Source organism: Lithobates pipiens, unplaced genomic scaffold, assembly GCF_037356315.1.
Source record: "Lithobates pipiens isolate NorthernLeopardFrog02 unplaced genomic scaffold, aLitPip1_a1.2 Scaffold_27, whole genome shotgun sequence".
Lineage (NCBI taxonomy): Eukaryota > Metazoa > Chordata > Amphibia > Anura > Ranidae > Lithobates > Lithobates pipiens.
This window is the reverse complement of record NW_027507788.1, coordinates 166,454,968-166,482,819: the sequence shown is the minus strand read 5'-3', so window position 1 is coordinate 166,482,819 and position 27,852 is coordinate 166,454,968. Positions and strand designations below refer to the sequence as shown.

General features: G+C 44.3%; 1 protein-coding gene across 2 annotated transcripts in view; it reads right to left on the bottom strand.

The window, feature by feature from the left end:
* FLI1 (Fli-1 proto-oncogene, ETS transcription factor) overlaps nucleotides 1–12,720 on the bottom strand; it is a 144,911-nt gene extending 132,191 nt beyond the window's left edge. The window contains exon 1 of one of the 2 annotated variants that reach the window (XM_077457850.1): nucleotides 12,527–12,720. In XM_077457850.1, the coding sequence (XP_077313976.1) occupies nucleotides 12,527–12,559 (33 nt within the window). In that variant the 5' untranslated portion in view covers nucleotides 12,560–12,720. Of the gene's footprint in view, nucleotides 1–11,019; nucleotides 11,182–12,526 lie in introns of those variants that run through there. The other variant, XM_077457851.1, reaches the window with a different exon arrangement.
* Between the last annotated feature and the right edge of the window lie 15,132 nt (nucleotides 12,721–27,852).

Sequence of the window (27,852 nt, the reverse complement as noted above, 5' to 3'; positions counted from 1 at the left end):
CGTTTCGCGGCGAATTTCCGACTTTCGCCGTCCGCGGGTTCGAACGCCTTTTTCCGTCGTTCGCCCCGGCGGACTTACGTGTTTAATGTATACAAGAACTTTAACCTTTCGTGACACGTTTATCATGTGTTACAGGACAACCAATTGAGACATGACAGCTCATGGACACTTGGACATTCCCCCTAACCTATAAATACACCCGATCCGGTGGCCATTTTACATTCTTTCTTCTGTCACTGTAGGGAAAGGATCCTGTGTGGAGTAGGGACAGAGAAAACGCTAGCTATTTGGTACACAAAAGTTCTTTTCAGGACTGGTATAGGTGTTAGGTCAGCAGCCTGAGTTTCTTTTGTCAGTTTAGATAAAGGGACAGAGCGCTGTATGCTGCTATTTTAGGGACAGCTCAGCCAGATTAGTCTTTCTTCATCATCATCATCATCATCATCATTAGCTGTTACTATCAGGTCCACAAAAGAGCTGTTCCAGCTAATCGTTCCAGCCTACTCTTTTTTGCCAATTTGTATAGGGACAGGCAGGAAGCAGTGTGTCAGGCAGTGAGGATAATTTTAAAGACTTGCTGTTACTATTAGTTCCACAAAGGTTCTTTTCAGGACTGGTATCAGTGGTACGGTAATAGGCTTGTACACGTATAATATTCTTTCTTCCAAATATAGAAAGAATATTATACTTGACTGCTGCCCTTCTGCTGCAGTCTGCTAATCATTCACAACTCACTTGTTCCACAAAAGTTCTTATAAGGACTGGTAACTTGGTCTGTCTAGGGTGCTACGGTACATAGGCTTGGGTGCGGTACAGTCTGCTGTTCTGTAAGGACCGCTATCGGTCCACAATAGATAGGGTTGCCGTGCACTACTGCTGACCGCTGCCCTATACTGCAGCAGTCCTTCAGCGGTATAGGGACTGACGCACAGTCTGCTAAACACTAATACACAACCTGCTTGGTCCACAAAAGTTCTTATAAGGACTGGTAACTTGGTATAGGGTGCTACGGTACATAGGCCTGAGTGCGTTACAGTCTGCTGTTCTGTAAGGACCGCTATCGGTCCACAATACATAGGGTTGACGTGCACTACTGCTGACCGCTGCCCTATACTGCAGCAGTCCTTCAGCGGTATAGGGACTGACGCACAGTCTGCTAAACACTAACACACAACCTGCTTGGTCCACAAAAGTTCTTATAAGGACTGGTAACTTGGTATAGGGTGCTACGGTACATAGGCCTGAGTGCAGTACAGTCTGCTGTTCTGTAAGGACTGCTATCGGTCCACAATACATAGGGTTGCCGTGCACTACTGCTGACCGCTGCCCTATACTGCAGCAGTCCTTCAGCGGTATAGGGACTGACGCACAGTCTGCTAAACACTAATACACAACCTGCTTGGTCCACAAAAGTTCTTATAAGGACTGGTAACTTGGTATAGGGTGCTACGGTACATAGGCCTGAGTGCGTTACAGTCTGCTGTTCTGTAAGGACCGCTATCGGTCCACAATACATAGGGTTGCCGTGCACTACTGCTGACCGCTGCCCTATACTGCAGCAGTCCTTCATTGGTATAGGGACTGACGTACAGTCTGCTAATCACTAACACACAACCTGCTTGGTCCACAAAAGTTCTTATAAGGACTGGTAACTTGGTATAGGGTGCTACGGTACATAGGCCTGAGTGCGTTACAGTCTGCTGTTCTGTAAGGACCGCTATCGGTCCACAATACATAGGGTTGCCGTGCACTACTGCTGACCGCTGCCCTATACTGCAGCAGTCCTTCATTGGTATAGGGACTGACGTACAGTCTGCTAATCACTAACACACAACATGCTTGGTCCACAAAAGTTCTTATAAGGACTGGTAACTTGGTATAGGGTGCTACGGTACATAGGCCTGAGTGCGTTACAGTCTGCTGTTCTGTAAGGACCGCTATCGGTCCACAATACATAGGGTTGCCGTGCACTACTGCTGACCGCTGCCCTATACTGCAGCAGTCCTTCATTGGTATAGGGACTGACGTACAGTCTGCTAATCACTAACACACAACCTGCTTGGTCCACAAAAGTTCTTATAAGGACTGGTAACTTGGTATAGGGTGCTACGGTACATAGGCCTGAGTGCGTTACAGTCTGCTGTTCTGTAAGGACCGCTATCGGTCCACAATACATAGGGTTGCCGTGCACTACTGCTGACCGCTGCCCTATACTGCAGCAGTCCTTCATTGGTATAGGGACTGACGTACAGTCTGCTAATCACTAACACACAACCTGCTTGGTCCACAAAAGTTCTTATAAGGACTGGTAACTTGGTATAGGGTGCTACGGTACATAGGCCTGAGTGCGTTACAGTCTGCTGTTCTGTAAGGACCGCTATCGGTCCACAATACATAGGGTTGCCGTGCACTACTGCTGACCGCTGCCCTATACTGCAGCAGTCCTTCAGCGGTATAGGGACTGACGCACAGTCTGCTAAACACTAACACACAACCTGCTTGGTCCACAAAAGTTCTTATAAGGACTGGTAACTTGGTATAGGGTGCTACGGTACATAGGCCTGAGTGCGTTACAGTCTGCTGTTCTGTAAGGACCGCTATCGGTCCACAATACATAGGGTTGCCGTGCACTACTGCTGACCGCTGCCCTATACTGCAGCAGTCCTTCATTGGTATAGGGACTGACGTACAGTCTGCTAATCACTAACACACAACCTGCTTGGTCCACAAAAGTTCTTATAAGGACTGGTAACTTGGTATAGGGTGCTACGGTACATAGGCCTGAGTGCGTTACAGTCTGCTGTTCTGTAAGGACCGCTATCGGTCCACAATACATAGGGTTGCCGTGCACTACTGCTGACCGCTGCCCTATACTGCAGCAGTCCTTCAGCGGTATAGGGACTGACGCACAGTCTGCTAAACACTAACACACAACCTGCTTGGTCCACAAAAGTTCTTATAAGGACTGGTAACTTGGTATAGGGTGCTACGGTACATAGGCCTGAGTGCGTTACAGTCTGCTGTTCTGTAAGGACCGCTATCGGTCCACAATACATAGGGTTGCCGTGCACTACTGCTGACCGCTGCCCTATACTGCAGCAGTCCTTCATTGGTATAGGGACTGACGTACAGTCTGCTAATCACTAACACACAACCTGCTTGGTCCACAAAAGTTCTTATAAGGACTGGTAACTTGGTATAGGGTGCTACGGTACATAGGCCTGAGTGCGTTACAGTCTGCTGTTCTGTAAGGACCGCTATCGGTCCACAATACATAGGGTTGCCGTGCACTACTGCTGACCGCTGCCCTATACTGCAGCAGTCCTTCAGCGGTATAGGGACTGACGCACAGTCTGCTAAACACTAACACACAACCTGCTTGGTCCACAAAAGTTCTTATAAGGACTGGTAACTTGGTATAGGGTGCTACGGTACATAGGCCTGAGTGCGTTACAGTCTGCTGTTCTGTAAGGACCGCTATCGGTCCACAATACATAGGGTTGCCGTGCACTACTGCTGACCGCTGCCCTATACTGCAGCAGTCCTTCATTGGTATAGGGACTGACGTACAGTCTGCTAATCACTAACACACAACCTGCTTGGTCCACAAAAGTTTTTATAAGGACTGGTAACTTGGTATAGGGTGCTACGGTACATAGGCCTGAGTGCAGTACAGTCTGCTGTTCTGTAAGGACCGCTATCGGTCCACAATACATAGGGTTGACGTGCACTACTGCTGACCGCTGCCCTATACTGCAGCAGTCCTTCATTGGTATAGGGACTGACGTACAGTCTGCTAATCACTAACACACAACCTGCTTGGTCCACAAAAGTTTTTATAAGGACTGGTAACTTGGTATAGGGTGCTACGGTACATAGGCCTGAGTGCAGTACAGTCTGCTGTTCTGTAAGGACCGCTATCGGTCCACAATACATAGGGTTGACGTGCACTACTGCTGACCGCTGCCCTATACTGCAGCAGTCCTTCATTGGTATAGGGACTGACGTACAGTCTGCTAATCACTAACACACAACCTGCTTGGTCCACAAAAGTTCTTATAAGGACTGGTAACTTGGTATAGGGTGCTACGGTACATAGGCCTGAGTGCAGTACAGTCTGCTGTTCTGTAAGGACCGCTATCGGTCCACAATACATAGGGTTGACGTGCACTACTGCTGACCGCTGCCCTATACTGCAGCAGTCCTTCATTGGTATAGGGACTGACGTACAGTCTGCTAATCACTAACACACAACCTGCTTGGTCCACAAAAGTTTTTATAAGGACTGGTAACTTGGTATAGGGTGCTACGGTACATAGGCCTGAGTGCAGTACAGTCTGCTGTTCTGTAAGGACCGCTATCGGTCCACAATACATAGGGTTGACGTGCACTACTGCTGACCGCTGCCCTATACTGCAGCAGTCCTTCATTGGTATAGGGACTGACGTACAGTCTGCTAATCACTAACACACAACCTGCTTGGTCCACAAAAGTTCTTATAAGGACTGGTAACTTGGTATAGGGTGCTACGGTACATAGGCCTGAGTGCAGTACAGTCTGCTGTTCTGTAAGGACCGCTATCGGTCCACAATACATAGGGTTGACGTGCACTACTGCTGACCGCTGCCCTATACTGCAGCAGTCCTTCATTGGTATAGGGACTGACGTACAGTCTGCTAATCACTAACACACAACCTGCTTGGTCCACAAAAGTTCTTATAAGGACTGGTAACTTGGTATAGGGTGCTACGGTACATAGGCCTGAGTGCAGTACAGTCTGCTGTTCTGTAAGGACCGCTATCGGTCCACAATACATAGGGTTGACGTGCACTACTGCTGACCGCTGCCCTATACTGCAGCAGTCCTTCAGCGGTATAGGGACTAAGAGTTTTGTCACAGGGTGATTTAAAAAATGACAGGCAGAGGAAGAGGCAGGCCCTTCCGCAGGGGTGGTAGGGGTAGGGCAGGAGCAACAGCCTTGAGCCAAAGTGGGAAGTTGCAGAAGGTGCGTTCAATTACTTTAAAGGACGCACCAGACTTGGTTGAGTGGCTCACTCAGCCTTATTCTTCTGCACCCTCCTCATCCTCTCGATCTGCACCCTCTTCTTCACTCTCTGCTATGTGCACCCCCAAAGACACTACCACCAACAACACCACCACCACCACATACCTTCCGCTTGAGTGCAAATGGGGGCCTTCATGCTCCAGTGTTTTAATAGGGACCCCCGTATAAAAAGCATGAGGGTCAAGGACCAGTACTGGGTGGCAACGTACTTAGATCCCCGGTACAAACACAAAATGGCGGAAATGTTACCGCCGTCGCAGAGGGCTGTCAGAATGCAGCACTTCCAGGCCTTGCTTCGAGAAATGCTGCATTCTGCTTTTGCGTGCGCTGGCAGAGGAGCAATTCCCACTCCCAGAGAAGGATTTGCGGGTACCAATCCAACAGCGCCTGCAAGAAGAGGCCGGTTTGAAGATGTGTTGGTGACTTCGGATATGAGGTCATTCTTTCAGCCGACCCATCGACAGGTGTCATCCGGATCCAGCATCAGGGAACGCCTAGACCGTCAGGTGTCCGACTACATTGGGTTAACGGCCGATGTGGACGCTCTGAGGAGTGATGAACCCCTAGACTACTGGGTGGGCAGGCTTGACCTCTGGCCAGAGCTTGCCCAATTTGCAATCGAACTGTTGGCTTGCCCCTCATCCAGTGTCCTGTCCGAAAGGACGTTCAGCGCAGCAGGGGGGATTGTGACCGATAAGCGTACTCGCCTAGCTCACGACAGTGTTAACTACCTCACATTTCTAAAAATGAATGAGGCATGGATCTCGGAGGAATTCAACACATGTGATCAGTAGACCATGTATATGTCTATAAACAATTTTTGGAATCAAGCACACAGACCTTCTTAATTCATTTGGCTCACTTCCCTGACCCAAAAAAGCACACCGTACTATATGCCCCTACCCTCCTCTTTGAAGAGGTTGAGCGGTGTCATATTTCTACTGGGGCTGCTTATTATGAGGGGTTCCCACCATCCCTGTGCTGTGCTGACTTCCTCCTGGGTGTTCTTATTATGAGGGGCTCCCACCATCCCTGTGCTGTGCTGACTTCCTCCTGGGGGTTCTTATTATGAGGGGCTCCCACCATCCCTGTGCTGTGCTGACTTCCTCCTGGGGGTTCTTATTATGAGGGGATCACACCATCCCTGTGCTGTGCTGACTTCCTCCTGGGGCTGCTTACGGTGCTGCTGTCAGCGCTGTATGTCACGGAGCTGCTGTCAGCGCTGTATGTCACGGAGCTGCTGTCAGCGCTGTATGTCACGGAGCTGCTGTCAGCGCTGTATGTCACGGAGCTGCTGTCAGCGCTGTATGTCACGGAGCTGCTGTCAGCGCTGTATGTCACGGAGCTGCTGTCAGCGCTGTATGTCACGGAGCTGCTGTCAGCGCTGTATGTCACGGAGCTGCTGTCAGCGCTGTATGTCACGGTGCTGCTGTCAGCGCTGTATGTCACGGAGCTGCTGTCAGCGCTGTATGTCACGGAGCTGCTGTCAGTGCTGTATGTCACGGAGCTGCTGTCAGCGCTGTATGTCACGGAGCTGCTGTCAGCGCTGTATGTCACGGAGCTGCTGTCAGCGCTGTATGTCACGGTGCTGCTGTCAGCGCTGTATGTCACGGAGCTGCTGTCAGCGCTGTATGTCACGGAGCTGCTGTCAGTGCTGTATGTCACGGAGCTGCTGTCAGCGCTGTATGTCACGGAGCTGCTGTCAGCGCTGTATGTCACGGAGCTGCTGTCAGCGCTGTATGTCACGGTGCTGCTGTCAGCGCTGTATGTCACGGAGCTGCTGTCAGCGCTGTATGTCACGGAGCTGCTGTCAGCGCTGTATGTCACGGAGCTGCTGTCAGCGCTGTATGTCACGGAGCTGCTGTCAGCGCTGTATGTCACGGTGCTGATGTCAGTGCTCTGTATTACGGTGCTGCTGTCAGTGCTCTGTATCTCCTGCACCCTCTTGTTTGCCTACCCTGGTCCCTGACCTTCCCTCTCCTCCATTGCCTTCATTAGCTCCATAGTCCTGAATTGTCAGAACAATTTCCCAAATAAAAAAAAAATGCTTGTAGTTATCGATCCCAAATTCACCTCATACATGTATTATGCTATTGTCCAGGTGGTGGGACTGCGTGCTACCCCCTAATAATTACCCCGTGGCCGCAAATTCGACCTAAAGGTTTGCGAAATTCGCCTCCCATTGAAGTCAATGGAGCCCGCGGCGAACGGTCGTTTTCGCGAACGTTTGTGCCCGTTCGCGTTTCGCGTTCGCGAAACGTCCCGTCGGAAGTTCGTCCATCACTAATTACCATACACATATATTGTTTTCTAATTAATATTTACTGATAATCGGCCTGCCTCAACCAACCCCATTCTCTTTTTCAGCATAGCACAAAAAAACATTGTAAAGGGGAATCTCTTTGCTGGGACAACCAGACACTTTCATACACTTAAGCCCAGTGTGACAATTGTGTGAAAATGCAGTTTGTACCGACCACATATGTGATTTTTTTTAGATGTTATACATAGATAACTGTCATATTACAATCACTCAAAGAGCTGACATATTGAAAAAAGACCAGCAGTCTGCCAAACTCCCAGCTCCACAAAGCTTCCTGCTTATAGCATCTGAGAGGGTGCCACAAAAATGTGGTTTCCACTGCTGATTGATCAGCAATGGTGACTAAATGTTAAAAATTAAACACAATTACTACATTGTTTCAGTCTGCTCTACAACACTGTGAGCTTACTTCACATGTGACATACTAGTTTCGACACAGACCTGCCTCAAGTGTGTAGCAACAAAATGATACGTCTGGCTCTTTAGCAAAGTTTAATCTACATCCAGACTGAGGGACTCCTCCCTATACACAGCTCTGCTTCTGACAGAAAACATCACTTTCTCATTCCAGGCTATCTCCACTCTGCGATCTAATCAAACATTTTCACTTGGTGCAGTTTGTTATTTCAGAAATGCATTTTCCAGCAGCTCAGCAGATTTCGGTGAAAAAATACACAGATCAAAAGTGTTCTCCACCCAAGGCATGCAGACCAAACCCCATTCTCAGCAGCTCAATCTGTGGCACAGGCAGCTCTGGAGGGAGATACCCAGTAATCGTTTCCCTCCTAGTGCCATAGGCTGAATGCCCCCCCTCCCCCCCAAGGGTTATTTTTTCTAAATCGCCATGCATCCACAGTTATCTTATTCTACTTAGATTCTTTGATCACCTTAAAATTTAATTTTACTACTGTGTTGTACATTAACTACTTGATTTGGATAGTTCCAAACATGGAACCATTACCTCTTTGGCAAACTTCTGGCATACATGGCAAATCTAAAAATAAAAGTATGTTTAGGCTTGTTTGACTGCTGTCTGACACCATGAAAGGTGTTGGAAATCTATCCATTGTGCTGATAAATGTTAAATACCCTCCCCTGTCCCCACTGAGGGTCTACTGGCCTGTTCTCCACTGTGGATCTCCAGGTCCTGTCCCCGCTGTGGATCTCCAGGCTCTGTCTTCTGGACCTTTCCCCATGAAGGGTTTTCATGCCCCATCTCAACTAAGAGTGTGTTGCATTTGTCCCCTGCTGTGTGGCAGCATGTAAGATGTTGGAAATCTAGACATTGACCACATATTGATAAATGTTCAAGACCTTCCTTTGGTCCCACTTAGGATTACCGGGCCATGTTCCCACTGTGGATCTCCATATACTGGCCCCACTGTGGATGTCAAGGCTCTGTCCCCACAAAGGATCTCAACGTCTTGGACCCACCTAGGGGCTCCAGGCTCTGGTCCACCAAGGATATTTAAGCTCTGTTCCCATAGAGGGATCTTTAGGCACTGTCTAAAGAATTAGCTTTATTTGTCCAAACTGCTGTTTTGCACCATGTAAGATATTGAAAATATACCCAATAACAATGTATCAATAACTGTTAAATTCCCTCATCTATCCCTACTCAGGGTCTCCAAACCCTGCCCATGTGGTGGATCTCCAGGCCCTGTCCTCTCCAGGCCCTGTCTCCAACAGAGAGTCTCCTGCATTAGTCTCCACAAAGGATGTCCAGGAACCCTCTCCACCAAGACTCGCCAGGCTCTGTCCAAACTGAGGGTCTCCAGGCCCTCTCGCCACCTAGACATTTCAGGTTCTGACTCCACTAAAGGTCTGTTGGATATGCACAACTAAGGGCCTCCAGGTCCTGTTATAACCTGAAAACTCAGGGTCCTGTCCCCACCAAAGGTCTGCTGCATTTGTCTCCCACTAGGGAGAGGGTCTCCGGGCTTATTATTTGCATGTAAATCATAAACCAAACCTTTAAGACATTTAATTATCTACACCTTTCATAAGGTAACACAGAAGCCTTATCTAGCTAAAGCATACATCATGGCAATGCTTTGAAGCTTCAGATTTGGTCAGTACTGAGCTTCCCAGATGCCAGTGGGCACTACCTCTGCTACCTGTTACTATGTGACTGTTTCCAGGCTCTATCTATATGAAGAGTTTCTCGTTTCCCTCCCACTAAAGGGATCAAAGAGAACATTTAGCAAAATATTTACTGCTGTATTATTCATTATTTTGGTGCTAAATTTTGCTCAGCTAAGGTCAATATTTGTGCAAAGCTTTGAATTAAAATGAAAATATTAGCAGTCATTAAAAATAAACAATTCCACTCCAGATCAGGGGTAAGTTAAACCTCTGGAGTCCTAATTGCTATACAGTACACTCATTTAGTTGTTTCATATGACTCTTCTATAGCACTATATATATATATATATATATATATATATAGAATATTAATATAATATTCTATATATATTATAAATAAAACACAGAAATATGGTACACAAAGAGTAAATGGTAGAGAATGATGCTTTGTATCAATTTGTAGTATTTTTGCTTATTATTTTGCTATTCATCAGTAATTGTTTGCTTAGTTTGATTTGTATGTTTTACTAAAATTAAATTGGCTGAGTGGATTGTGTATCTCTATTGTGTACTGTGTGTGTGTATGTGGGATTGCGTATGATCAATTGCATAATCTGTGTGTATGTGGGATTGTGTACGATCAATTGTATAATCTGTGTGTATGTGGGATGAGTTGTATAATCTGTGTGTATGTGAGATGAGTTGTATAATCTGTGTGTATGTGGGGTTGTGTATGATCAGTTGTATAATCTGTTTGTATGTGGGATTGTGCATGATGAATTTTATATTCTGTGTGTATTTGGGATTGTGTATGATCAATTGCATAATCTATGTGGTAGTGTGTATTATCAGTGGTATAATCTGCGTGTATGTGGGATTGTGCATGATGAATTGTATATTCTGTGTGTATGTGGGATTGTGTATTATGAGTTGTATAATCTGTGTATATGTGGGATTGTGTATGATCAGTTGTATAATCTGTGTGTATGTGTGGTATTGTGTATGATCAGTGGTATAATCTGCGTTTATGTGGGATTGCGCATGATGAATTGTATATTCTGTGTGTATTTGGGATTGTGTATGATCAATTGCATAATCTGTGTGGTATTGTGTATGATCAGTGGGATCGTGTATGATCAATTGTGAAATCTGTGTATATATTGGACTGTATTTGCTCAATTGTGTAATCTGTGTGTATGTTGAATCGTGTATGACTAATTGTGTGCTTGTGTATGTTGGATTGTGTGTGCTCAGTAGTATAATCTGTGTATATGTTGTGCTGTATATGATCAGTTGTACAATCTGTGTGTGTACATCAGATAGTTTGTGTACAGTTGTATAATGTGTGTGTATATTGTGTCCTCTGTGTGCTACACGGAAGAGACAGATGTGTGTTCTCTGCTGTCGCCCCCACACTCATCGCGGTTGCACAAGACTCCGGTCGCCCCAACACATGCAATGGCAGCAATCGGGGGTCCCAGGAACGGATCGCAGGGGTATAGAGGAGGGCCACACATTGGCCCCGAGCGGCTTCTGTTCTTCTTACCTTGATGGTCCCGTCCATGTGCTGCTGAATGCCAGAACCATCCCATACATTGACCCGATTCCCCTCTGTGTGTCCGTCTGTCTGTCTGTCTGTCTATCTCTGAATGCCGGAGAGGGGCAGAGAGACACTTCACCGGATGAAAGTTTTTTTCTTAATTTTGGGAAGTGAAGTCACTTTTTAAGAGGAAGCGAAGCGCTGCTGCTACATGACATCCAGCACACAGGAGATCTGCCGAGGGGAGATAAGGAGGGTCGGGGGCAGCATTGTCTGGGCTGCTCTACACTGTGCGAAATGCCCCCAACTCTCTGTGAGTCCACAACTGCCTGCAACCACCTTTTCTACCTCAGAATACCCCAACGCTTCTACTACTGCCAACCCGAAGTTATATTACCCCCATCTCTTCTACCACTGCCGACCCTAATTTATATTACCCCCATCTCTTCTACTACTGCCGACCCCAATTTATATTACCCCAATCTCTTCTACTACTGCCAACCCCCATTTATATTACCCCCATTTCTTCTACTACTGCCGACCCCAATTTATATTACTACCATGTTTTCTACTGCTGTCTACCCCAATTCATGTTACCCCCATCTTTTTTACTATCGACTACCCCAATTGTTTTACCCCCATTTCTTTAAAACGTACCTTAATTTATAATAGTTTTCTGCTACTACATGCCCTAATTTATAATACCCCCATCTCTTCTACTACTGCCCCAATTTATGATGCCCCCATCTCTGTATCTGTTTTGTTACTGCCTATCCCAATTTATAATACCCCCATAACGTTTACTACTGCCTACCCTGATTTGTAATATCCTAATCTATTCTACTGTTGCTTGCCCCAATTGAAAATGTCTCTTCTACTGCCTCAATTTAAAATGTCCTCATCTCTCCTTCTACTTCCTGCCCCAGTTTATAATACCCCCATCTCATCTACTGCCCCAATTTTTGTTTCTATAACCCCATCTCTTCTTTCCCTGCTTGCTCCAATGTATATTCTCATCCATTCTATTGCCCTCCCCGATCCACAATACTCCTATCTATTCTGTTATTGCCTGCCCCATCTTTAGTGCCCCATCTCCTCTAGTCTTGCATACCCCAATCTAAAATACCTCTCCTGCCCAATAAAATATATGTAATACCCCCAACCATTACTGTCTGCCCCAATATTTTCCCCACCGTTTATATTATTGCCTGTCCCATTATAATGTATACCCCCAATGTTATATGTCCGTCTGGCTATCGATCCATTTATTTCTGATGAATATTCCAGCGATGATTTGCAGTGCAGAGTACCTGAGCTACCATGAGGACATGTTACTGGTCTATACTGGGATATACTAGGATGTACTGGTGCACAGTAACTGGACAGAATCCAGAAAGTTTGCATGAACTATCTTTGCCAGATGTGACTGGACAGCTAATGGTTTTATTGGGATGAGTTATGTCTATCGTCCACCATGTCAGTAGCAATCAGCACAGATAAATGTCTCACCGACCTTTCTGTGCTCTATCAGTTTCTTCAGATGCATATCTGTGGTGTGGCAGAGTCCAGGCTGCGGCAGGGTCGGCCAGGTGTGGGTCGATGTGTGTGTGTGTGTGCGCTCCTCCAAGACCGATCATAGAGCCATAGCTTCCCCAGTGTGTCAGGCTAGCCCTGAAATTAGCCTCCTCAATTTCCAGTGCAGAGTAGGGGGTGTAATGGGTCTGTGGATGGTGTAGGTGAATGAGGGGAGGGTCTACCTCCATAGAGGAGGAGGAGGGGATGGAAGGGGTACACTACTCCCCCCTCCTTCTGTCTGCTCCACAATCCAGGGGTCTGCATCCAGGTCCCCAGAGCCTGCCACATCTGGATGCTGCTACAGGGTCATTTCTCCCCTTGCCTGGGGCCACAGGAGCACAGACTTAACCCTTCCCCTCCCCCTCCCCATCCCTTGCCCTAATTAAATGGGAGACTTAGGGAACTACAAGGCCCAGCTATCTTAAACTTGTGGTTGCAACTCATTGGGGTTAAATTAACTAAAAGAAAATACTATGAGCACTTTGCAGTTGCACTCTGCAAAGGCATTTGCTCCAGAGTTTACTAAAAGTGGGGAAGCATCACTTAGCAAAGAATACCCAATCACATGCAAGGAAAATAAGGATAAAAAACAGCATTTTGCTTGCACATGATTGGATGATGGAAGTCAGCAAAGCTTGCTCTCATTTACTAAGCTCTGGAGCAAATTATCTTTGCAGAGTGCAACTGCATTTGCAAAGTGTTTAGTCTATTTACCTTTAGTAAGTCTGTCCCATTGTGTCCATAGAGGTGCCAATAACAGTTAGTGCTGGTTCACACTAGTGCGATGCGAGAACCCTGCAAATCCAGCAGGTTCAGCATCGCTCCTGAATCGCACATAGGTTCACACTGAGATCTGCGAACCACTGTGGGTGTCAATGTAAAGTTAACGACACCCCCAGATCGGTTTGCAGATCACAGTGTGAACTGTAAAAATGGTGCAGGAATCGGGTCGCATAAGTGTGAACACCCATGCGATCTGATTCCAGTGCAGACCAAAAAAGGGTCCTGCACCATTTTGGTGCAAATTCGATATGATTTCAGCCATACAGTTTGTGTGGCTGAAATTGCATCACACAGACATCGCATGTGATGTGAATCACATGCGATGTCTGGTATCGCACTGTGAACTGGGCCTTAATGTTTAAAAGCTGGGAGGGATGTATGATGTATTTCTGCCAGCAGTACACACAACACAATCAGCATCGTACAATTCCACTGCCAAACAGAAGTGTTGTCATGAAGTCTCTACATCTGATATGATAGAAATGGAAGAGGCGCCCATATTGTTATTTTTACTGACGGTTGATTGCAGTGAGCCCTTTGTTGGGTATTGGATAGGATCGGAAGATGCTCCTAGGTCTGTGCGTGTGTGGCTAAAATGTATCAAAGGCTGGAGGGGGGTGAAGGGGGATCTCCAGCTCCCTCTAATACGTTTCGGATTCTATTCATGTTTGGCTTTCCGTGGTTGCACACCATCCAATCTCTGGTCGATCACAATTGTTGGGCTGTTTTGGCTCTTGCTAGGGACCATCAACTAATTTATGATTTATTTTTTATTGGGAATGTTGAAATCTCTGTGGACTTTACACAAACATGCTTCCAGGTCACTGATGCGCCTGAATGGAATCATTTTCTGTGAAGTCATTTTTTTTCCAGGTCTGCTTTTAATTTACCCCCCCCCCCCTCCACCGACCAGATCTGCCGAGAACAAGTCTTCCCCCATACTTTACAGCTCACCCAGGAAGTTAGTTTAGGGCAATTCCTAGACTTTTCTATCTACTTAACCCTGTCCTGTCCAGTGTCCACACAGTTCTCTGCCTAAGAAATCTGAACCCCTGACATACAAAACTGGCACTGGGCATCTTTCCAGCAGAACAGAAGCAGTTGAAAAATAATTGTTCCCTTTAAATTCTGTTTACATCTCTGTGTTTTTAAAAAGGACCTGCTTGCTCCTTTTTTTGGTGCTCTGTTTCAAAAGCGCACCGAAAACGCACCTTCCATAGAAATCAATAAGAACATACTGCACATGCACTGCAGTGTGTTTTTTGAGTCACATGTCAGTTTTTTTCTCTGGCGAACAGGGATGAAAACATATGCAAAACGCATCGGTTAGCACCCTTTCACACTGGTGCACTTATATATGCAATATATTTTAATGCATTTTTGGTGTGCTTTCTGGTTCCCTGACTCCAAACAAGCACCTGTGAAACATGGAAATGTGACTCAAAAAATGTACTGAAAATGCAGACTTGGTGTGTTTTTGATGCACCATTGATGTGTTCTCATTGATTTACAATGGAAGATGCATTTTTAGTGCATTTTGGAAAAACCATACCAAAGATGCAACATACAGGACTTATCCGAACGCAGCACTGTGATGTGACCAGCTACATAGATTTTAAAAGGGGAATAGCTTTCATGCACTTTTGTTGCACTGAAAAAGTGTGATTTAGCGTGGCAAAAGCACGCCAGTGTCAAAGGGGTCTAAAGAACTGTGCTTTTAGGTGCACAGGGTCCTAATTTTTTTTTCTTTAGCCCGCAATTAAAAACAAAAACCCCTGTGAAATTGATCATGAAAACCTGAAGCGCTGGTCCAAACTGAGGCTGAAGTGTCTCCCTACCGGTGTTTAGGTATTGGGAGCAAGCATCAAAGTTCACTCATCCAGAAGTGTCAAACTGTGTAGTGTAGGACGCTGCTCAGACCCACTTAGTGCCAATGTGTCAAATATGTGGACTCACTGAGCACTACTGTGGCCACGCTTTGTCACAGAGCCTCTGTCTGAGTTGCGTCCTACACTACACCTGGTAAAGCAGTAGTAAGCATTGCATACTAGCACATTATAGAGACTTACCTTAAAATGAATGCTGACAGGGCTTCCATCTTCACCCAGCCTTCCTTCCGGGTTCGGGTGCTCCGACCATTTGACGTCACTCTCACGCATGGATGCCAAGGCTGTGGCACTACTCTCTGAAGTGATGGCATGCTGTCCCTTCAGAGCGCAGAGTGCATGCACCAGTGATTTCACTGGCTACAGAACAAGTGAATATCTCCTGGTGCACCTTTAGGTAATATTCCTTGTACCTACCGGTAGGCTTTATTATAAGCTTACCTGTCTATACAAGTGAGCAAGCAGTGTTTACATGTATCGGTCTAGGAAGGGTTTCAAAACCATTTCTAAGGCTTTGAAACTCCAATGAACAATGGAGAGAGCCATTATCCACAAATGGAGATAACTTGGAACAGCGGTGCACCTTCCCAGGAGTGGCCGGCCTACAAAAATTACTCCAAGAGCATGACAATGACTCATCCAGGAGGTCATAAAAGAACACAGAACAACATCTAAAGAACTGCAGGCCTCAATAGCTTTAGGTAAGATCAGTGTTAATAATTTAACAATAAGAGAGACTGGGAAAAATGGCGTCCATGGGAGAGTTCCAAGGCCAGAGCCACTACAGACCAAAAAGAACACAAAGGCTCATCTCACATTTACCAAAAAACATCTTGATTATCCCCAAGACTTTTAGGCAAATATTCTGTGGACTGATGAGACAAAAATGTATTTTTTGGAAGGTGTGCGTCCCATTACATCTGGCATAAAAAAAATACAGCATTTCATAACAAGAATATCGTACAAACAATCAGATATGGGGGTGGTAGTGTGATGGTCTGGGACTGCTTTGCAGCTTCAGGACCTGGACGACTTACCATAATTGATGGAACCATGAATTCTGACCTCTATCAGAAAATCCTAAATTAAAATGTCCGCCATCAGTTTGTGACCTCAAGCTCAAGAGCACTTGGGTTATGCAGCAGAACAATGATCCAAAACACAACAGTAAGTCTACCACCAAATGGTTCAAACAAATCAAAATGTAGGTTTTGGAGTGGCCTAGTCAAAGCCCGGACTTAAATCCAATTGAGATGCTGTGTCATGATATCACACAGGCCGATCATGATGGAAAACCATCCAATGTGGCAGAATTAAAACAATTCTGCAAAGAAGAGTGGGCCAAAATTGCTCCACAGCACTGTAAAAGATTCATTGCCAGTTACTGCAAACGCTTGATTGCAGTTGTTGCCGTCAAGGGTGGCACAACCAGTTATTAGGTTTAGGGGCAATTACTTTTTCACATAAAACCAGGCAGGTTTGGACAGCTTTTTTGCCTTTATAAATGAAACCATCATTTAAAACTGCATTTTGTATTTACTTGGGTTATCTTTGTGTAATAATAAAATTAGTTTGATGATCTGAGTCATTTAAGTTTGACAAATATGCAAAAAAGAAAAAAAATCAGAAAGGGGGCAAATACTTTTTCACAGCATTGTATGTTTACTATGCTTCAGTTTGTGAATGAACTGTAAGACTCTTGGCACAGAGCACTTCCCATTCATTCACTGTCCAGCGCAGCTAAGGCTGCAGAGAAAGGGACTGAGGAATCTCTGTCCTCAGTCCCTTTCTCTGTCTCAAAAGTGAGACAACGGGGGTCTGTTTAGACCCCTGAAATTTCACCAAAACCTCCCAACAGGGCTCCAAAAAATTGCAAAAGTAATAAAAAATAATTTAAAAATTGCAAACTATCCTAAAAAATAAACTAATAAAAATGACTGGCACCGTCCACTGCTCTATTGACTGACCCTGTCCACTGCCCTACTGATACCGTCTACTGCACTACCGATACCGTACATGGTCCTACTGATACCGTCCACCACCCTACAGACACCGTCCACTGCCCTACAGACATCCTCCACTGGTAGAACTACCAGGGTCACAAAGGTTGCACCTGTGACCTGGCCTTGGTGTTCTGCCATTATGCTTGGAGGGAAAGGCCCTGGCCACGAGTCAGGGAGGCCCTTCATGGTTTCTTGCAGCAGGGCCCTGGAGATTCTAGCTATTCCTCTGTCGTGGTTTATACTGGTGATGATGCAATGTCGCATCAATTAATTTCATTCATACGCAATATATGGGCTTGTAGAATATATCTTTCCAGGTGTACAGGAAAATGTATCTGCTTTATTGTAAATAATGTACAGTATATTATCGCTTTTTAACATTGTTGCAGATTGTATTTTTTTAGTTATATACACAAGGAGGAGTGGAGGTTATATTAGCATCAAATACACATGCTGTGCTTTCTGCTATGTGGCTTATAGTAGCTGCTAGCGATAATTGCAAGTAAATCTGGCAGGCTGCTTGTACCCAAGTTGATGGATTGGGTGGGGCGCAATTAAAGGAACAATGCACTGTGCTGCTCTCCCTGCAGCAGCTGAATGCTGGTTTCTCCCCCTTTCCCATTTGCTGGCTTTCAGCTGCTGGAGGGAGACGCACACAGTGCATCATTCCTGTAATTGCCGCTGCGCTGATCCTTCTCCCTGTCCTGCCCACATTTGATTATCATCATCCCCCCGTGTGCCCGAGCTGTTGATCATCATCCCCACCCCCACAGTTCTGCCAGCTTTCCTCTCCCGCCAGGCACTGCAGGTACACGGGAATGTGTCAGCTGTCAGGACAGAGAGCATGTCATTTTGCCGGCCCCTTTATTTTCTGAATGGACACAGTGAACGATCGGTACGAATTCTGCATCCTTTGCTAACTGAATATAGTAAACTGTGTTTTACTGTTTTACTGTGATTCACTGTATGAATGAACAGGGCTTCTCCTGCTCATTCATCTTCAGTGCAGTGGAGGCTGCAGAGAAATTAATTAAAAAGGGGGAAAAAAGGCCGATTCACAATGTAAAGGTCACAGCATCTATGTGAATTGAGTCCAAGACCTCATTTACACACACAAATTTAATAAGTCATTAGAGTTTTATCTTTTAGATTTACCAGGAATTGTGTAAGCTGTGTTTGTGTGCACTAATAATGATTTTAGTAAATGTTTTGCTAAAAATATATTGTTTTGATATTTTTGTGGGGGGGCCTCTGTCATCTAAGCTGTATGGGGCTCCGTGATTTCTAACAACAGTCCTGGCCATATAATGGGACAAATGGACTCTTTACAATACAAATCCCAATAGGCATTGTGCAGTAGGAGGAATGGTGAAATTATTTTTATTAAACATCTGGGAACTTGGAGAGAGAGCACCTCTGATTGGATATTGGCCTGCCAGCGAGAGATTCAAGCCTGAGACTGGGAGTGAGGACACCCAGGGCAACGCAGAACCGCCCACATAACATTACCTGAACTGATGCAGAAGGGAGACTGGAGTGCCCTCTCACCCTCTGCTTCTCCACGCTGATCACAGAAGGCTTTCTAGAAAAGACAGAGGGGGCCCCTCTTCTAAAGCAAGAGGCCATCACAGTATCCCGCGGACTGGTGAGAGGGCTATTCACCCATTGCCGATACTGCTGGCAGGGACTGAGCCATTGAGAGGGGGACGCCAAGTGTACCCAATCCTTACCGCACCCATTCTGCATTCTATACGGCATAGCTCCCAGCTGTCCCTGATTTTGAGGGACTGTCCCTGATTTGGAGCAATGTCCCTCTATCCCATCTCAAAATGTTTGTGTTAAAAAAGTGTTTCCCAGTGCTAAACCTTTTATCCAATTTCTAAATGGCTGCATTTGTAAATTTCAAAAGCCAATTTAAAGGAATAGTAGTGATAAAAAAAAAAAAAAAACCTTGTGGGTTTAACTAATCTCTTTTTTTGTTAATTGTCCTTTAAGGGGGTGTGTCCTATGTCTACATAATTTTGCTGGTAGGTGTCCCTCATTCCCATCTCAAAATATTGGGAGGTATATATCTGGTACTTATTACAAACCTAGACTACACCTATACCAACAATATACTGATCCCTTACCGCATCTGAACCACATCTTTCTTGCACTTGTACTATAGCGCATCTATACTGTACCTATACTGCATGCAGGTTAACTGGGATGGTTGTTAAGTGCAAAGATGCTCTTAAAGGTCCCAAACAATAGCCTGCAGAAGAATATCTCAAATAGCTGCCCCACCTGTAATAATTATTCTGCAAGCTTCCTTTTTTCCCCCCGCTCCTTCCACTACCATCCTCCTTTTCTTTAAGGCTGGGTTCACACCGCTGCGGTTGGGAGACCCGGATGTGATTCGCACCGCACTGCAGTGCAAATCACATCCGATCTCTGTGCGATGCGAGTTCAGCCATACAGATAGTATGGCTGAATTCGCATCGCACCCGCCGCAAACTCGCACGGGACCCTTTTTTTGGTCCGCAGCAGAATCGGATCGCATGGGTGTTCACACCATGCGATCCGATTCCTGTCCGAGTTTGCAGATCGCACTGCGATATGCGGACTGATCTGGGGGTGTCATTAACATTTCACTGACACTCCCAGCAGTCCGCATAGGGCAGTGTGAACTGCCGGCGGGAGGCATGCGATGCGGGAAAACGCCGCAAATTCGCAGCGTTCCCGCATCGCTCCGGTGTGAACCCAGCCTTAGACAGTGCATAACCAGTCGGGCTAGGACTAGCGTTATGCCTAGTCCTTACTGTTAATCATTTTGTATGCTAAATTATGTTATTACTATTGTTAATCCATTTTATGCTTGCCTAGTTACCAACCATATTGATTGACAATATATTAGGTTTGCCTTTACTACCTGTTTTGGTGTCTGTTTTCTTTGATAAAGCACACTACTGTTGGGTACTAAGTATTCCTTTTAGTGATTTCTTGGGATATTGTATGTCTGTACACTCAACCTGGTGTGTCAGAGGGTCTGAGGTTCTTGAGAAGTTTGAGGCAAAGAGCAGAGGACCCATCCTATCCAGCAGCCCCTACAGGGTAGCCCTACAACAATATCAACTAGAGTTTAAATATCTTTAGTAAAACAACTTTCAACACTACACTTTATAGAAAAGGTGTTGACTTATTGGCCATCTTCAACAACACTGGCACTAATCTTAAGCCTAGCACACACTATAAAAAAATATTCTCAACAGTCATTCAATATTCTGTTCATTAGTACACTGCTTGCAAGAGCTGATATGGATTCTGCAGACAAACATTTCTGAAGGGACATGTTGGAAATGTTTACTTCTTAGCTATCATAACATCTGATTTTCTTTTAAATAGTACAGTAATTGTCGTATTAAAATCAAATGAGCATGTCTGCGCATAATAACAAAATGTGACCATAGACTAGACATAGACTGTAGGTATGTACGTGAGAAGTTGTATTTTGTTGTACAAGAATTTTCATACCATTTAATGGCACTCTTATTTACAATATGGGGCTAGCATGCACAAAAAAAAAGGAACGATCGTTCTTTACAATTTTTTTTTTATGGTGTATACAAGGCTTTAGGCAGCCCATGAGTTGTTTTTTTTTTTTTTTTGTTCAACTAGCGGGTTGTAGTACTAGGAGTGTGCTGCACCTTTCCAGAAACAGGACACAATCTGAGACGCATTCAATGGCTACGGCATACAGGCCAGTGCTGTGTGCGCAGAGAACCAAGCTGGGCTGCTGAGTATAACCTGAATGAATGGCCCCCTTTGTGGACTGACATAGCATTTAAATTGTATTAAAATGCATCTCAACAAGGAACCCTTCACACAGCGAACACATCAACCACCCCCCCCCCCATGTGATTCTAGCAATGGTCCACGTTCCTAACCCCCCACTAATCAGAACCAGATCCGCCAATCCTTCCACACTTTTGTCCTGTACTAAGGAGACACTGAGCGTGCGCTTGTCATGCAGGAAAAATGTATAGTCTATCCTGTCAAATATCATACTGTATAATGTGTGTTCACACCTGTAAAAGTGAAGTCTGACAGCAAAGAAATAAAAACAGGTTGCTATGAACGGTACAGCAAAAAGTGATCGCTGACCTCAAATCAATCAGGAAAAAAATGTCAGACAAAAAATCTCCCAATAACAACAAAAAAGTACAGAAAAATCTTTGGTTGGCCAAAGAGCTAGCAATCAGAAATAAAGTATAGTTTGCTAAGTGACCTTAAAACTGACCTTTGCTTAAAAGTGAAAGTAACACTAATGTGCCTCCCATCCACTTAAGATATTTGAACTTTATTTTTATTTTTTTGGGTGTGGGTACCCACTTCCGCTGTTTTTTTTTTAATTCTTTATTTTTTAACATGCGTACAGTATAGGAGAGGTAAAGCCAACTTATCCAAAGGCTTCACATGATTGGCATACTCTCAGTCTAGACAAAAAGTACAAAAAAACGACTAATGAAGCTACATTTCGTATCACATTAAGGTAAGGTCACCTGATAGAAACTATGCTTGTTATGGGATCAGCCATTTGAAAGTCCACTTCTGCAATTCTTGCAAAGGGAGAATTACAGAAGTTTGGTTCACCGTGCCTGCAACCCCCTGGGACACGTCACATGTCCCAGGAGGCTACAGGGCCAGTCTGAGTGCAGTGTGACCTTGCTCATGCACATTTGGGAGCTGGCTGTAAAACTGAAGGAAGTCAAAGCTGGCTCCTACAGCCCAAATGTCAGCACCAGGGTTTAGAAAATTAGAGAATAACTGGCCCCGGTGAAGACCGCACTGAACTCTTTGGCTGGTGAGAGTCTGTTTCTTAAAAGTCAGCAGCTACAGTATTTGTAGCTGTAAAATTTTTACTTTTTAAAAGACAATTTTTTGGTAAAGATTAACTGACCATTTAATCTATGCAGTTTGTCAAATGTCCTCATCCTTACCATACAACAGCTTCCAATTCACTGACCGCTCTGTGCCCCCTCTTTTTTGTGGGGTGGTAGCTTACCAAAAGCCTCATTATTCATCCTTCTAAGCCTGCTGGTCATAGTTTTAAAAGGCTTCCCAGTGCATTATAGTTTAAAGCACAATTATCCTGCACGAATCTGCAGATAAATTCACCAGAACCACAAATCTCAAGCTCATGGTAGCAGCGAACCTGAACTTCATCCCTAAATGAGAAAAACAGTAGACTGATGAGCTAATTTCTATGTCTATGATTTGCAGAGCCATGTTATCTGTGTTGGCCCACTGTGTTTTATCAAGACCAAAATCAGTGCAGCCCTCTACCAGGAAATTCTAGAGCACTTCATGCTTCCCTCTGCTGACCAGCTTTATGGAGATGCTGATTTCATTTTCCAGCAGGACTTGGCACCTGCCCACACTGCCAAAAGTACCAATACCGGGTTTAATGATCATGGTGTCGCTGTGCTTGATTGGCCAGCAAACTCGCTTAACCTAAACCCCATAGAGGAGCTGTGGGGTATTGTCAAGAGGAAGTTGAGACATCAGACCAAACAACGCAGGTGAGCTTAAAGCCGCTATAAAATAAACCTGGGCTTCCATAACACCTCAGCAGTGCCACAGGCTGATCACCTCCATGCCACGCCGCATTGATACAGTAATTCATTGAAAAGGAGCCCCGAACAAGTATTGACTGCATACTATACTGTACACCATAGTCATACTTTTCAGTAAGCCAACATTTCTGTATTAAAAATCCCTATTTTTATTGGTCTTATGTAATATTCTAATTTTTTGAGAAACTGAATTTGAGGTTTTCACTAGCTGTAAGCCATAATCATCAAAATGAAAATAAAGAAATGCTTGAAATGTATCACTCTGTGTGTAACGCATCCGTATAAAATATTAGTTTCACTTTTCGAATTTAATTACTGAAATGAACTTTTTGATGATATTCTAGTTTTACGAGATGCACCTGTGGAGCATTTTTTGTACAGAGTTTCAATCAGAAATGCAAACCAGAAGTTTTTTTTCTCCTGCCTCTATAAACATTGAGCCTTGAATCTGCCTGTAATTGTCCTAATGTGCATGGACACATAAGATAAGATAAAGCTGCTTCTATAGGCAGAACATAAAACTCTTGTGGTAGCAGCGATTTTTAAGCCAGTGTGCATGGAGCCTTAGTATGAAGAAATTTTCTCTTGTTTCTCTCTGTGTCTCTCAGACAGGAAGTGAAGGAGAATTTCACTGATGTGACAGAGGCAAAGTTCATAAGAATTTTTTTTTTTTAATCTCTATTCTGCTGATCTATCTGTCCCTTTCTTCTCGTATCTGTGTCTCCCCTTCTCTTTCTATATCTATATGGCTCTTCTCATCTCTTTACTGCTCTCTCTCTATCCCTCCACCTCTCTCCTCTTTCACTATACCTTTTTTCTTTCTCCTCTCTTCCTCTCTCTTCTACTATGATTTCCTCTTCACTTTTTCTCTTCCCCTTCTCTCTCAAGGATACTATATATCTGTCATATATAATCTCTCTGCTGTTTGGTTGAGCCATTATTTCCTATCAGGCCCAATTCTCAACCGGCACATGTGATGTATGTAGAAATGGTTTGGGATGACACACAAAGATTGGGGGAGCTCATCTTGATGAAGAGTCCAATTCCTCTAGATCAGGTTTGTCATTCATACAGAGAGGTCACCTAATCAGCAGGTTGTATGGAAATGAATGCAATCTGTGGACTTGCTGGAGGTTGGGAATCTGACAGATTGAGGTAACAGTTCTCATCTTACTTAGTCTGGAGTAGGATGCCGCAAACGTGGGATCCAGATGTGGCCCCAAACTCTGCTCTGTTTACATTCCTTGCAACTGTTGTGGAAAAACCATACAATGTAAAATCCACCAGGGGTGTTAAATGGGAAGAAACAGCTTCGCCTGGCTGTGTCTTGGGAGAAATATAGTGCTCAGAGCTTGTATTTCTCTTGGATCAGGTCGCTGCTGCTCTCTGCCACTCACACACTGCGTATGAATGGGGGAAAGTAAAGAGATACACAATCAGATTTACAGTATGGTACCCCTCTATAAGATCTTCACAGGAATGAGTATGGATTCATTTTCGAGTGTGGTCACCACTACCTGGACTAGCCTAGGGCGGCCTTTGGCCATTAAAAAAAAAGTAATTTACTTAGAGTAGATGTGAATCCAATCTGTAATCCATATAAACATTAATATATTGATGTATTTTTTAAGACATTTTGGACATGCATAGTCCACTGTTGTCACCATCAGAAAACTAGCCCAGAGCAACGATTTGCAGTCCACAATTGAGCAAGTGCATGTCAGCAAAGGTAGCTGAAAGAGGTTGGAGAAAATCAACAGCACTGATGCAATAGAATAGAATTGTAATGGGAAAAAGCAATTGTTTATGATACACAGTACACTGAGGGAAATATTTAAAAAGCAGTGATCATACAAAATGAATACGGGTCTTTACAAAAATCTCTTTTCCAATAATAGAGTTCTCTCTTCCACATTAAAGCCCCATGCACACTATCAGTTTTTCTGCAGAGTTTTTCCTTCAGGTTTACCAAAACCATGTAGTGCAAGGGCATGCCTGATTTTATACAAATTGAAACTCCTAAGGTTTGACCTCATATTATATGGTTTTGGTAAATCTGAAGGAAAAACTCAGCAGAAAAACTGATATTGTGTATGGGGCTTTAGAGATCTAGAGATACGCTTTAAGGCTGGGTTCACACTAGTGCGAATTGGATGTGGATTACCCCGCATTCCAATTCACATGACCAGAGATTGTGACCAGGGGTCCTGTGCATCTTTGGCTCAGTTTCAGGTCTGAATTCAGGCAAAAATTTGGACCTGATTCCTCCCTGAAATGGAGAACAGAGACTGGTTCTCTGTAAGCTGAAGAAGGTGGTTGAGTGTCCAGTTATGATCTAATGTCTGTCAGCAGAACCATTATATAGTAGGGGAAATAAACTCCAATGCTGGTCTTGGACATATTTGTATAACTATATTAATACTTCTAAAGAGGATGGGGGATCCAAATATACTGTATGGCCAATAATGTATGCCCCCACACACCAGTGACTGAGTGCAAGTGCTTCCAGTGACGATTACTGGTAATACTACAGTATACAAAGGCATTTTAGACAATTGTAACAGTTTGGAGTAGGCCCTGTTCTGCTCCAGCATGACTGTGCCCTTGTACACAAAACCCAACTCCATAAAGGCATGGTTTGAGCAGTTTGGTGTCTTGCACAAAGCCCTGACCTCAACCCTATTGAAAACTCTTGGGATGATGTTGAACATTTGTGAGCCAGGTCTTCTCATCCAACATCAGTACCTGGCCTTACAAATAGGCACAAATTAGCCCCAGACATACTTCAAAATCTTGTATAAAGTCTTCCTAGAAGAGTGGAGGCTGTTATATCGACAAATAGGAGTATCTCCATACTGTCATGGTTTTGGAATGGGATGTCCAAGAAGCTAATATACAGTAAGGGTAATGGTGAAGAGATGTCCACAAAATATAGTGTGTCTCAGGCTTATCTGGAAGGGAACAGTATCTGATAATGTTTCTAACTGGGCACATCATTTTTCTCTTCATATGGGTTCCCTTATAGTTACACCTTAAGATGTAAGCTTGGTTTTTTGTACTGCAATAGCCTTTTATATTCCGTAATCTGAGCTGATCCTGGTACATTGCATTTAGTAATTTTTCTTGTTCTCTCCTGGATGTGGTTACATGTGCTGATTGTACACACAGTCCTATCTTTGGGCCGTGCTGTGCTAAAGAATACAAAACTATTTTCAGGTTGGGAATTATGTACATATGATTGTATACCGTATACAGTATACAGTATCAGATTCTCGTCTTCCACCCAGGGTCCTCTCTGTGGATTGTCTGTGGAAGCACCTGATATTAATACACCAGGAGGAAATATCAGACCTGCTTTTCCCATCATATAAATAGTGGATTCCAGCAATGGATGGAATATGACTCGCTGGAATGTGCATTAGCATGCAAATATATTCCACTGAAGTAAGGCGAGCAAAGAAATATGTTTACCATTTAGCAGCCATGGGGGACCATCAGACAGCTGCTGAAACCCCAAAAGATAGAATGTGAACAAATTATGTTTTAAAAAAAGAAATTAGAATATATGTATGTAGAGTCATAGCAGTACTCCGTAGAGTGACTAAGGGGAAAATAATTGGTCTAATTGTTGAATTAAATACTGCAAGTAAAGTGAAATGGACACCATGGGCTGTATCTGTGAGGATTCACCCAATCTAGTTCAAACAATACAGAAACATTATGACGGTGACCAGGTTCATTGTAAATTGACTGGCTGTATTTCGGTTTAGACCCCAGGAGAGTGGCCTTCATCTTGTGCATGAGACTTGAGGATGAGAGAACCCATGTTATGCAGTAGACCTGAGGATGATGGACATTATTTTTGCAGGAGACCAGAGGATGGCGGCCCCAATCTTGTGTTAAAGACCTGAAGCTGGGGACAACCAACTTCTTTGGAAGGCTTGATGATGGGGCTGGGGGACTCTATCTTGTCCAGGTGTCCTCAGGATAGTGGCCTCCATCTTGTGCAGGTGACCGTTTCAGGTGGAGCATGGCTTTCTTTGGTTTGCTCTTTCTATGTGCCTTGGAAGTATTTGGATGCTTGCCCCTCCGGCAGGGCTTACATCTCATTCCTTTTTATCTACAATGAATACACAGGACCGAGGTGGGGGGACCTTAATACACCAGATGTTTTTCATTGCAGAAAATGGATTAGCAGGATTCTCAGATTCAATGCAGCTGCAGCCAGAGAGACAGTTTGATGTTCATCTGGTCACACTTGTACAACGAGCGGGACTATTGCTCCATAAAACTGCTCCGTGTATCACTGCCTAATACAAAGACCTTTTATACAATGGCATTTACCAAGACACAATCCCCCTTCTAGGAGGAAGTACACACGTATGTTACAGTTACACTCAGAATTATCGTCTCTTGATATCATGAATTACCTGACTGTTCCATTGTCTGTAAACAAGGCCTGTAGTTCTATCATCTGTTCTGGGTGATGTGTTGATATTTCTGTCTGTTGAATCTACTGTCAGGTTATATTTTTGCATGATCCACAGGCCATACCATCAGATGGTTTAGGAATTACCATAAGTGCCACAACTATAATCAAATAAATTACGCCTAAAATTATCATTAAGCCCAATGGAACTTTCAGTTTAAAGCTAAATACATTCTGAATGAATAAAAATAAATGGTGTACAAAGTCTTATATTTGGGTTTCTTTAAAAAACATTGACAACCTGAGTTGAAAAGACGGTTTCTTGCCTGTTCACTGCAGAGAAAGACCCTTGCTCTCCATGTGGAAGCAGTGGACTCTTTGCAGCGATCCAGCACACTAGACAGAGCTAGACTTCAGCTCTTAGTAGAAATTGTGAGTTTCATTATAATGAAAACTCTCAATTTCACTCATCCCTATTACATATTTACCAACATTATGGTCCTGGCCCCCGTAACACTATTAACCCCGCCCACAGTCCACATTTCATC